General features: G+C 37.2%; 1 protein-coding gene across 1 annotated transcript in view; it reads right to left on the bottom strand.

Moving 5' to 3' along the window:
* The window catches only part of LOC117400414 (cadherin-20-like), a 43,351-nt gene that overhangs the window by 15,718 nt on the left and 13,787 nt on the right, over positions 1-13,846 (bottom strand). Inside the window, exon 2 of the mRNA XM_034000341.3 lies at positions 797-1,190. Coding sequence (XP_033856232.3) covers positions 797-1,045 — 249 coding nt within the window. The 5' untranslated portion in view covers positions 1,046-1,190. The remainder of the gene's footprint in view (positions 1-796; positions 1,191-13,846) is intronic.

Below are 13,846 nucleotides of genomic sequence, written 5' to 3' on the forward strand. Positions count from 1 at the left end.
TTTACAACCAGAAACATTTGAAAAGTCTACAGCAGATGTCTGGGTTAAATGATGCATGTTACAGCCCAGTATAGCAAAAACTTATTTGATACCAAGAAAGGTTGCATTATTTCAGCTGCTGACTGCAATAAAACAATCCTTGGTTTTCAACATAAAATTCTTAGATCCGGAGTCTCACCATAATTTTACTTAATGATAGTCCTGAGTGGCACAAAATCTCTCGTAGGTTAAAAGCCTGCTCTTGGTAACCAGTCATAATGTGTCTGGTCATATCAGGATGATGACAGCAAAGCTATCGATTACCTAGCTCTTCTGCAGCTACCACTGGGAATCCCTGAAGCTATAGTTCTAAGACTACCACACTAAGTTGTGCACTTCCTCAGGGGAGAACAAGCCTGGAGTTATTCGTTCAAAGAAACTTGTCATATGTTATCAAGTCAAATCCTATCTGATTGCAAATAGGATATCATTGGCACCCTTATTGCAGTTAGTCCCTTGATTTAGGGCATTGCTGCGTGGGTTTACTATGACTGTAGCTATTTAGCTGTCATGACATCCTCCTGCTACTTTCCTAAGCCTTTCAGCTTTAGGTCTTGTGTCTAGTTCTTATTATAACTACCGGTACTGTTCACCACCTCTCAACAGTAATAATAGGTTCAAAGAGTTTCTCTAGTACCGGTCCACTTAGAAAGTATCTGAATATTCTACTTCAAACTTTATGCTGTTTTTGGTTCATACAGATTTGGTTGATACATATTTCAAACCACCACGTTACCTTCCTATATTTTGCACGTACCTTGCCAACGTACAAAGGCTCCGATCCTGTGTATTCTTCCAGAACAAAAAACTGGTTCCAGACCCAGCCTCTCTTTACTCTTTGATGGTGCTCAAGTGTTTCATCAGACTGCAGCAATGTCTCATCTGATTGCTTTTCATTTTCCCCTCTAGTCTGCAGTGCGGCTTCCTCAGCCATGGCATGTAGAAGGTGTGCCAGAATTATTAAGCACAAGCAAAGTCTGCTTTTCAGCAAATGCTTATCACTCATTTTCAAGATTGGTGCTTCCTTCGATCAAAGGATTTTATTGCTGCACCAGAAAGCAGCTTTTGCGAAATCTTCTTTAAGTTAGTCAATATGGAGAAATTGGCTCAAAAATCTGATATTTTGAGATAGATTGTTTATGTTGTTTATTCTGTTAAAAAAGAACACAAAACAACATTTTGGGTTTTCTTTTTTTTTGTTAAAAAGCAACACAAATAACCCAAATTCCCATAGCCTTATCAAACCTTTTCATTTATAGGGCCAATACTGCTTGAGACACTGCCTGCATACAAAATGGTATGATGTGACCAGTGTTACATTTTAGTGCCTACCATTTTACAAGACAGTACAAGACATGCACATTCACAGCTGTGTCCTTTGGAGCAAGTTCCTGGTGTGCTGGACCAGTATCTCACGGCTGGGGAACACCATTATAAACTGTGTTTTATTTGTATCCCCATGATAGGTGTATGCAAAGTGGAGCTTGCTGAACCTGTGCAGCTCTAAATAGTGGGACTTAGTATCCTCTGGAGATACACATTAGAAATCCTTCTGAAAATATACTGTTGCGACTTCAGCTCTGTGATTTATTACAAAACGATTCAGTACCATCAGCCAATCAGCTTCTAGCTCTAGCAGGCTTCTATCAGATGGTAGATGCCTGCTGGAACTTCACAGCGTCAACTGTGAATCAAACTTAAAATCAATCCCCGCAAGCACTGACTTTTTCATTTTGACATTCCGCAATGAAAACTCAGTTCATCTATTGTACTGTGTAGGTGAAATTGGTATGTATATATTACACGGTATATAGTTAGTCACTCAGCAGTAGCCTGAACCTGAGGGCGGTGTGTGTGTCGCCATAAAGGTAACAAAGCTATGTTCAAAACTGGTTTAAAAGATTAGTATAGGGTAATAAAAATAGTTTAGAGTAATACAAATGAGTTAGCTATTATTGGGTAAGTCTGGGATGTTGGCTGCATGTGATAGACTATATGTTAATGAATGCTTGTTTTGCTGCTTGTATAAGAAAGAACTGTAAAACAGAAAACCTGTGATCTTCAGTGCTGTTGAGGCTCACCCAGTACTTTGAGTTTCACTGTACTGTGATGCTGTTAGACTTCTGCTTTTTGTGTAATAAACTACTGAGAAACATTACCTACAAGATCTTATTGACTGATTTGATCAAGGTAACTTCATCTACAGACCGCAAATACTAAGTCCAAATTTATTTTATTGTCAGCCAAAACCATGCACTGATGAAAGCAACCAGTCCTGTACCTGCAACTGACAAATCAGCCAATCACAGCCTGTCAGCTTGACCGGATCTCAACATCTTTAAACAGACACGAACAATTCAGTAACATTGCTCCATTTACATATCTAGCACTGTCCAGATAAACTATAAGCAGGGGGTTACATGACTGGTATGCAGGTACGCATGCGAACCATTAAAAAAATGCAGACTTCCATATTGTTCTTTAAGATGCAAAGGCGTACCGTCAGTACATTTTTAACAAGCAATCATGTTTCATAAAGGCAGCAAGGGTGTTCACGCTTGCAAGGTGACCCATGCCTGCCTGAGCTCTGGATTTTTCCCAGTGATTCAGGGTTTTCTATTCAGTCTCAGGGTCTCCTGGCTCTGTCAATGATCTCCGGGTAACTGAGTTCATCATAATTAAGTATGTCCCCATATTTCACATAAGACCGGAGGGTTCCAATTTAACAACAGTCCCTCCCTGCTAGCGCTATCATTGGCTACTTCAAGTTTTTACTAAAAAATGGAGAGTGATAGGTGGAACCACTCCAATTCATAACATCAATAATGTTCTTTTAATGGGCACTTGAAACAACCAATGATAGCAGGGATCTCTGTTAAGCCTTCCATTCACAGTAGAGGGATGCAGTTACAAGGAGTGGCTCATTGATATTTTGCTTCCCAAACTGAGCGCGGGTGAGAGGTGTCGATGTTTGACACATTTAAATGTGCGTTTAAAAAATACATTTACTTAACCATTTGACTTAAAATAATATATTTTCCCCCTTCAGTTATATCATTATATAAATAATGTTGTGCTGTCAAGCTAACGTTTACAACAACACTATAAAGTGACAAAGTGTTTGGGTTTTTGCTTTTGAATCACTGGGGCGGCAATATGGTGTTAGGATATTGAAATAAATAGAGAATGTGTGATGATTTGTTACAAATTGTAATAACCAGCAATCCGGACTCCTAATTAAACATTCATGAGCTATTGTTGTGGTCTCTGACGCTGCCATCACAATTGTTTGAACTGTTGGAGGAGGAGGAGGTGGAGCTAGACGGTGACTTGGATGATGACCTAATTTAGGTGCGTACCTAATGAGACCTTAATGATAAAAGTTATGTGAAACCCAGACTATAAGCAACTCTGACAAGTAAAAAGTTTTTTGTTTGTTTATCTAATTGTGTATGTGATCCTTTGTGAACTATTTTCCTAAAACTTTTCTCAGCAGAAGTGTACCTGATAAATCATAACAAGTTCACACTAAATGTAGGGTTTGAAGTGTTGTTTTAATGGAAATATCGATAAAAATCATTGAAGGCTCTTCCATGTGGTAGTTGACCTTGACTTTCATGAGGGCCTTCTTCTTTGGCTCGGGACGCATAACTCCAGTTGCTGTCACCTACCACATGGTAGAGCCTTCATCGACAGGCACTATCGCTTAAGTAAATGATGGCAGTCTGACATTTTACATTGGCATGTAAATCTATATGTAAAGAAGTGCAAACACAAGATACTTTACACCACCCATTACCACCCTCTCTTGGTTCTCTGCAAATGATCTTGCGCCAGCAATGCATGTTGACTGTTCAGAACCCTTAGGAAACAAGGGGCCCTAGGGTTGGCAACGGGAGTATTTTAGAAAGTTTGATCCAAAAAAAGTACTTTAAAAATAGCTTTTTTAAAAAAAAAAAGAAAAATCAGCTATTGTGTCTCACTGTCAATCTTAGAATTTCAATAGTAAGTTAATCATTATTTAATGGGGACAAAACATTTTGAGGCACTGGTGGGCAAGGCTCTATTGTTGGATGTCTCCACAATGAGTCTATCTCGCAATTCCCTTCCAAAGACTGAATGACATGACTGAGTGGAGGAATGCTGACCTCCATTAGTGGTCCTTTCTCCACATTCAAATGGCCTGTTGTTGTAATGAAGTCAAATTAGCCGGTGACCTCATTTAAGGTCACAGATTGCAGCCGTTTATTTTTCTCTGTCTTGTTGTGTTTAATGAGGTGACATCACCTTATTGTGCTGCCAAAAACACTCTACACGTCTTTCTTTCACTAATATTATGGCTTTTCACTTGTGAAAAGCAGCATTTTTTTGTTTGTTTAAATAACCACACAAGTTGCTTGGAATATGTTACAATATGATACGCTTGCTGCGATAAATAAAGGAATGCAAAGCAGTTCCCACAATATGTTAAGCTATTAGTCTCAGGTCCAGAATTGCAAAGTGTTTTATGTATAACTGCAGCTACTGCAGGACTGCTTCCATATCGGTTGCCGCAGATGGTATTCAAGGCTTAGAAGTCCAAAGTCCTCAGCTGCCTAATACTCAAGCCGTCGAACCAATTGTATTTGCACAGTAATTACAAACAATTTAACATACTTCAAATTTAACAATAAGATAATTCTTATTGACAGCAAATATAAATGGATCTATTAATATATGGGGATATTGATATTGTATAGAATACTTTATAAGCTTTGCTACAAGCTTTGTTGCTGTTCCCCTTAATCAATTTCCATGGAACAGATATAGAAGCACAGAAGCAGAAAAAAAAGCCAATGCTATTTAGAAAGGCCCACATTGAAAAGTTAAAAACTGTGTCATGTCTGATTTGTTAACAACAATCAATCTCTCATGGTAAAAATTGTCACCATGGATGCAGTTCATATCTTTGACCCCAGGAGCACAAAATGAAGTCCTTTCTCATCAATTCCTTTGTGTAGTTCATTCTTGTTTCCAGTTCTTTTTTTTTTTTTTTATAAATTTAGTCGTTGCCAATTATTTTTTATTATTTTCTCCCCAATTTGAAAATGGCCAATTATTTTTAGGCTCAGCTCACCGCTACCACCCCTGCGCTGACTCGGGAGGGCGAAGACAAACACGCGCTGTCCTCCGAAGCGTGTGCCGTCAGCTGACCGCTTTTTTAAACACTGCGGATTTGCACACCTATCTCTGTACTTGTCCCTGCTGCAAAACGTTGCATGCAGGTTTTCCAGTCACTAGTTATAAATGGTGCTTTTGAGTCTCTCTGGATTATATGAAGACCCCCTTTTATCAGACAAAGATGTACCACCCTGTAGAAGTTTTAAAGCAAACAAAAAAGTGACTACAAATGAATAAACTGGTGAGAAACATCCCATGCTGTTACTTTCATCTACGTTCATGTTTAAGAACTCTCTATGAAGGCAAGAGAGCAGGACATGAAATTGTTATTTTCAAAAGGCACACTTTAGCAATGGGATGCCTTTTATTGTCTGCACCATGTAGGTTGAGAAGAAAGGCTTGAATCACAGTAATCTGCTTTTACTCCTGGAGTGTTTTTTTTTTTTTTCAGAAAGCAGCAACCGCTGTGCTTCAAACCTGCCACTCCCTCCTTTAATTTCTCTATGGCTCATTCTCAATGGAACCTGTCTCTTTGGTGCAGCATCTTCCCTTGGGGAGGTCTACTATAATATATGCTTAATTATTTTTTTGCACCTGATCTGTAATTCAGAAACGAAAGACCATGATCCTAAAGAGCCGTTCAGCCTTTTCCCTGCACAGAGCCACCCCCGCCTCCCCTTTTTCCTTACAAGAAAAACAACAAATATCGTAAAGCCTCTTTTACAGGCTTTTTAATCATTTGTTTATTACTGGGAGGCATAAAAGAACATTGTCAGTTATGAAGAAATTGAATCAAACAAACTTGCATTCATATCAAGCACTGGTGCATGGAAAGGATACCATTGTGATTAAGTGTCATGACGCAAGTTTGCAATCAGTGTCATTTTGGACATAAATTGAATCTGTGAGGTAAGTGTGTGTGTGTGTGTGTGTGTGTGTGTGTGTGTGTGTGTGTGTGTGTGTGTGTGTGTGTGTGTGTGTGTGTGTGTCTGTGTCTTTGTCTGTGTCTGTGTGTGTCCTTGTTTTAGCGATGAAATAGGATATGAAAGGATGAAAGAAATCATCAGCCAGTAGACTGTTACCTTTCATAAAACTGAATGTTGTGAAAAGATGAACTTACTTAAAAAACGAGGGGAGGGTTAGCTTCAGATCAAAAAATGTCAGCCTCTGCAGTGAATTTCAGATATGTAGCTCTTAGGTCAACATAATCAATGCAGCTTGTTTTATCAACCTAAATACCACTAAACAAGTAGAAATCATACATTTCTAATGGAAATTGTATATTTATAACTGTTCATTCCATAAGCTTCTAAACGTATGTATATGCTACATCTTTGAAAACATATACTGCAAGTGTTACCAAGCAATATACTTCAATATTTAACAAAGACCACATCTGACCCACAAAATGGTTGTCCATTTTTAAGCATCGGTTGCAATTTCCTGATTTAAGATTTCAGCTATGGTATATATTTTTTATGTCAGGACTTGAAAAGCTCAAATGCTTGAATTAGAATTTGTAATGTAACCCAGGCTGTGCCATCACCTTTAAAAAATTTTGTTTCACAATTTAACCCTCATACTGGTATATAGTGGAGTAGTGGTTAGGGTTCTGGACTCTTGACCGGAGGGTCGTGGGTTCAATCCCAGCTGGGGGACACTGCTGTTGTACCCTTGAGCAAGGTACTTTACCTAGATTGCTTCAGTAAAAACCCAACTGTATAATTGGGTAATTGTATGTAAAAATAATGTGATATCTTGTAACAATTGCAAGTTGCCCTGGATAAGGGCGTCTGCTAAGAAATAAATAATAATAATATGAACATGTAAGTAAATCATGAATTCATTAGATTAAGCTTCAAATAACTGTAGACTGAAAGTACTCCGTATTAAGGTTAGCAGTAAAATGTAAGACTTCATGCTTAAGGTTTAAATAAAACACCAAAATAAAAACTCAACCTTACCTTGTTACTTTCATGAAGTTTCTTGCCAGGTTACATTTTTTTACAGCACATTTTTTTATTGTATTTTACCTAAAACTACAAAACTAACACAATTATCTGGTTCCTAAAACTTCCGTCTCTTAAACACAACTATCTTTTAAAAGTTTCTTCCTCTTTGGTACACTGCAAAATACTTTTCACAAGAGATCTCTGAGAGCCAATCAGAAAAAAAAGCCATTTTCTTCAATGAAAAAGCAATCCCCATGGCTGTAACATCATCCTGTAATCTGTGACACCGGTTTAGAGAAGCGGTCACTGGGAAGATGGTGCTGGGACACAAGCCTCATGGGCGGCACTTACAACAAAGGCAGTCATGGCATGTTTGGGTATTTACAAGTGAATAAAGCATCCTATGGGGGAAACAGTTATTTCCTTGAGCAGCGAAGAAGAAACTAAAATCATCATACCAACCTTCCTTCATACATTTTAATGAGATTTGTGGTACACTATTGGATCTGAAGAGAGATTTATGGGCATAAAAGATTAAGCTAAAGTACTTTTTTCATTTTTCAGCTGTCTACCAAAACTAATGCAAAGCAATTAATTTTGGAAACCGGTACATGGCACTGGAAAGTATAATTACTAACACACACACAGCAAGTGTAGAAAACGAATTATGTCATTTTCCCTTTTTCTTTATTAAAGCTTTACAATACATGTGATGTATAAAGATTGATGTTATTTACAGCAGTTTCCTAGATCAACATTGACTTAACAGTACCACACATATATAAATATAAATGAAACATCAGGACCACACTATATACTTGTACATCAGCCTTTGAAAGTGAATGAATGTATGTATTTATTTATTTATTTGTAATATGTGAAGAATTGTGAGATTGTGTTTTTTTATTATTAATATCAGGGCAAACATTTGCATGCTAAGTACAAAAACAAAGATATATAGTAACTGGTGAATATGATATATATGTAAATAAGTATAAATGTATATAGATGTATACACAGTATATTTAATAAAAGCCTGACTGAAAGGGTGCAAGTACATATTATATTTACAGAACGTGATTTATAATGCAGTATTTCATGGCCAATTAAAGTATTTATTAATACATTTAAAATACACCTAATTTTCCTGGTGTCATAAAAACTGAAAAAAAATACAGTTTGCCACTTCTGTATAACTAAAGACAGAGTGATATGAAGCAACATTTAAAACAACATTTAATCTACCTTCCTGTTGTGTGTATTGTGAACCCTACCTTGTTTAGTCCGATCTTTTAATCCTGCTTCATACACTTGTTTCCCAATGACTTTTTAAAGTTAATAATCTTTCTGACAGAGTAATTTAGTCTATTGTCGAGGACTAAAACACAGATAAATGCAATACCATCCATAGGGCCAGATGGTCAGAAGGTTTTTCTCTCAATCAATTCAAGATATTTTTTTGCTGATCTCTTTTAATGTCGTTTTCTCATTTGGCAGCCTATTCTCCTCCTCCTCCCTCAATTCCTGTGCTTCAATAAAGATGTGGCTGGTTAGTGTCCTGGCCAATCTGTCCTTGCATGCCTGACTACATCCTCAGAAAGGCAAGGGTCCCCTTTGTTTGGCCCCTGCATGGCTGGGTGGCATTCTGCACCAGCAAGCATGGCTTCCACCACAGTTGGAGCTCTGCAATAATTGCCAGAACAAATTGAACTGGGGCTTATCAGAGCCCATTCTTTTCAATGGGAAAATGGAGGTAATCCCAAGAACAAGACCTACCAGGGCTTGTGACAATACAGCGTAGAAATAGATTGGATACAGCCAGCGTGGAGCTGTGTACCGGACAACATCAGTGATATATGCCAGATGTAATAAGGACATGTTAGTTTGTGGATGAACACAGCCCTAGAACTGACTTTGAACAAGTAGGATCACAATGATGAAAAAGATGATGACCATTATCAACCCTATCCACAGTCGTTACTAGGGGCCTAATTTAAATTAAATTAATGTGATATCTTGTAACAATTGTAAGTCGCCCTGGATAAGGGCGTCTGCTAAGAAATAAATAATAATAATAATAATATTTTATTTGTACCAATGTATTTTTATAGAATTGTGCTGTAGTCAGTGGGGTCCTTTTAACAATGTAAACAGCAGGGGATGTTATTATTGCCACAAGGAAACACGTTCTATCATGAATATTTTTCTATCATAGTTTATGTTTTACTTTGAATATTAAAAATCAGCCCTGGGGAAAATACCAGATGGATTAATATTGATTTATAGAGGTTTAGTGGTTTAGAAGTCAAAGGGACCTCTTCTGGTGAAAGAGGGAACTGCTGCTTGGAAAGCTTAGTTCACTTCCTAATTTCTGATGAGCACAATATAAATTTGTAGTAGAACCTTTAACGACCATTTAAGCCTTATAAACCCTAGTGTGTTCATCTTTAGTAACAGTGGAAGTTTGAATTTAAATTCACTTATAAACTGCAAATTGAGGTTTGTCATAACAAATAAAATACAATTTCTTTCAAAGGTGTTTTACAGCATGATTATCTTAAAAGATAAAAGCATAAAAAGTATATGTTTTAAATTTGAGATGCCGTTGAACATGTCTTACATTTTTTATATTATAATGACATGTTCTAAAATACAAAAGCATGTTTTTCAGAGAAAAGTGTGTATTATACTTGCATTATAGAGTAAAACATTACTAAGATGGACTAAATGAAAAATGTCAATGGCCAGTGGACCCGAGTGCCAATATAACAACAACAATCAATTTACTAACCCCCCTGCAGTTGTAAGGTGTCTGAACCCCAGCTTCTGTGAGAACGTACTCATTAATCTGGTTGATGAGCCTGCTTTATGGGCTGGCTCATTGCTGTAATAGGGTCTTTAAGAAGATGTCATTAAAACATGTTATTTAAGCAATAACAACAGGGCGTATATAGTATATGAAGAGATTAGAGGTTATGGATGTCATTTTGTTTTCTTTACCAGTATCTTAGTAAAAGGATTTCAGCCCAAATACATGTGACAGTTACAAAACATCCAGTCTTGATGGATGAAGTGGACTGTGTGTCAACTTTGAAAGCCTTCAAATGGCTGTCTGTTTTCTAGTAGGTATAGTAGGTGTATCAGTTTTCTTTAGGTATTTTGCTTGCTGGAGTGAAAGTGGCTGCACCTGCACTTTGATCTGAAGACTGCTGACATTTTTTTTTAATAATTTGATGAAGTGAAGATGTATTCAGAAACATAATTAATTTGAGCTTAACCAATGCTGAATAATCTTGTTTTCTATTCTGTATGGAGTAAAAGGGCTTATCAACTGCACATGCATTTGAGAAGAGCATTGTGTGAATAACAAAGATAGAGATTTGGGACTTTTTTTGTTTTCACAAATTCATATTATATTTATAGTGCCCTCCATAAGTATTGGGACAGTGAAGTCAAATTTGCTATTTTTGCTGTACACATATGAAAATACAATTAAAAGATGAGGCAACGGTACAGAATGTCATCTTTTATTTCTAGCTGTTTCAACACATATATGTTTTACCAACTAAGAATAACAGCACTTTCAGAGTTCCATCCCCCCATTTTATGTGAGCTTAAGTATTGGGACATTTGGCTCACTGGTGTTTCTAATCGATCAGGTGTTTCCTGTTGCATTGATTGTTCACATATAAAAGAGCTGTGAATGTGTAGTCTCAGTTCTATCCTTTGCTTTTGCCTTTGCTGTCTGCATTTGGTGTCAGTAGGCATAATCCAATATGAAGACTAGGGAGCTGTCTATGAAAGAAAAGCAAGTGATTTGGATGCTAAAAGAAAAGAGGAACTCAATTAGAACCAGAGCACAAAAGTTGGGCATAGCCAAATCAAAAGTTTGGAATGTCCTGAAAAAGAAAGAAACCACTGGTGTCTTCAGCAATCGGCAACGACCAGGTCGGCCAAGGAAAACAACAGCAGTTAATGACAGAAAATTCACCAACAACCTCCAGAATGCTGGGGTGAAAGTGTCACAATCTACTGTTCGCAGAAGACTTCGGCAGCAGAATTACAAAGGCTACACTGCAAGATGCAAACCTCTGATCAGCACCAAAAACAGAAAGGCCAGATTAGAATTTTCTAAAAAGTACAGAGATGAGCCAGTAGAGATTTGGAACAGAGTTTTATGGACAGATGAGACAAAGATTAACCTTTATCAAAGTGATGGGAAGGTACACTCAAGCAATATGAAAATACAAGTCAATTTTCCCATTGAAAAGAATGGGCTCTGATAAGCCCCAGTTCAATTTGTTCTGGCAATTATTGCAGAGCTCCAACTGTGGTGGAAGCCATGCTTGCTGGTGCAGAATGCCACCCAGCCATGCAGGGGCCAAACAAAGGGGACCCTTGCCTTTCTGAGGATGTAGTCAGGCATGCAAGGACAGATTGGCCAGGACACTAACCAGCCACATCTTTATTGAAGCACAGGAATTGAGGGAGGAGGAGGAGAATAGGCTGCCAAATGAGAAAACGACATTTCACTTCACTTCACTTTTCACTTCACTGTCCCAGTACTTATGGAGGGCACTGTATATACTGCAAAGCAGTTGTAAAAATAGCATTCTTTTGACTAGTTAATAGGAAGCCATTTTCAGCCAGAGCCTGTGGAGCTCTTATGTTCTTTATCGATCTATTGTCTCAACACCTGGTAAGAATTCAGTCAGAAACCACTTTATTTCAACACATGTTTACATTTCCTTTTGCATAAAGCTGAATTGAATGGAACAAGGTTCTCATCCATTCAATTAACTTGCACATTGGGAAGGATTTGTTCTGATGCAAAGATCCATGAAAGACATTAAGAATAAAGGTGCTGTGAAAGGTCCGTCATTCAGAAGAGAATGCCAGAGAGGATTTTAATTAAAGTGAGGAAACAACAGACTCCATTATAAAATATAGCATTTGCTATGAATGTTTTCCTGTCATACAAATTACAATCTTATTTACTCTACAAATCAATCCCATTGAGCCAGACAATTAATTTTGTAACACAGAAACATTTAGCTATTTGCATCGACCTCGCTTTATATGTGAAAAAAGTAATTAATCCGGTTCCAGGTGCCTGTAGTAGAAATAGGGACTGGAATTCTTTTATTCATAATATTTTATTCAGCTATACACAATTTAAAATCACTCATTGGACTATGCAGAAGGAGAGTACACTATTTCAATGGCTGGTTTCCAGTAGGTATAGTACTGTATGTGTATCAGTTTTGTTTTAAGTATGTTGTTTTCAGGACAGCAATTGTATGTTGTTTTCAAGTGACTGCAATTGAAACACTTTGATCTGAAGACTGTTGACATTTTTTCCATCATTTCATAAGGTACAGATATATTCAGAAATGTAATTAATTTGAGTTTACCCAATGCTGAATAATCTTGTTTTCTATTCTGTATGGAGTAAAGGGGCTTATCAGCTGCACATGCATTTGAGAACAGCATTGTGTGAAAACCAAGGATAGAGATTTTCTTTAAGCAATTGTTTTCACACATTGATCAGCAAAGATCTATTACAGAGTTGCAATGCAAGCAATCTAGTGCCCTTTTTTGTTATTTTATTTATTTATTTGTATAAAGTTAAAGGCTATTATCCCTTAATGTCTGAAACACCTATGGGGACGCTTTAGTCAATACTAATAACAATGAAAACACAATATTTGCATTAGGATCATTCTAGTATAGAAGGAAGTACTTAATTGTAGAATGTATTGATTTTTCAATGCTGCCATTGCACAAATGTTCTGATATAAACAGCAGATCTTATTAATACTGTTGCCTTTTAAATCAATAAAACCCCCCAAGATAAATAACAGAAACAAATACACTATATAAGCTCACTTGTTCCAATAATCACATAATTTTATTTTATTTATTTAAGTCGACAACATTTGTAGAACCAGGTCTTCCATCTGTCAGAGAAAACTGCCAGTGTGTGTTCACAGACCCAGTTCTATGTGCCTCACCTTACACAATAAAGTAACATTTGCATAAAATATGTATGCAAGGCTGATTTATTGGGATGTGACATGTACTCATGTACGCTCAACATTCTGGAGCTTTTGCTGCATTTTTTATGAAAGGCACTTGACGTACTTAGAGAACTGTGTAGGGTGAGTTGATTTGCCGGATTTAAGGTACACTTCTTGACCCATGTTCATCTTCCATTAACTTCAACATGTGGAAGAGGCAACCTGTCTTGAAAATTATGAAAGGTGCACAATCAGGAGAGTCAGAAGAACAAAACGATTCCCTTTCCCTGTACCGTGTAAATGCCTCAAGCTACTTCATCTTGGCTTTCTTTTACATCAGCAAGAGTAAACCCAGAGATCAACAGCTGTGTCAGATCAAATGTTCCAAAGTCAATGTGCAAATTACCATCCCTGACATAGAAATGTTATCATGTCTTAGGTACACACCGACTGTCTTTCAAAACCATTTGCTGGTTTCCAGCACCTGTAATGAGTCAAAGGACAGAGGCTCTGAAACGTACTACGGGAATCAAAAACAGGGGATGGCGTTCATGTTTAATAAGAAGATGTTGCTTTGTTGTCTTTGAAGGTTCTGCCTCATGTTATAAAAAAGAAACAAGTCCTCAGTGACTAGGGGATACTGTTATTATTATAAAAACCCATGGAAGTTTATCA

This window comes from Acipenser ruthenus, chromosome 4, assembly GCF_902713425.1.
Source record: "Acipenser ruthenus chromosome 4, fAciRut3.2 maternal haplotype, whole genome shotgun sequence".
Taxonomy (NCBI): domain Eukaryota; kingdom Metazoa; phylum Chordata; class Actinopteri; order Acipenseriformes; family Acipenseridae; genus Acipenser; species Acipenser ruthenus.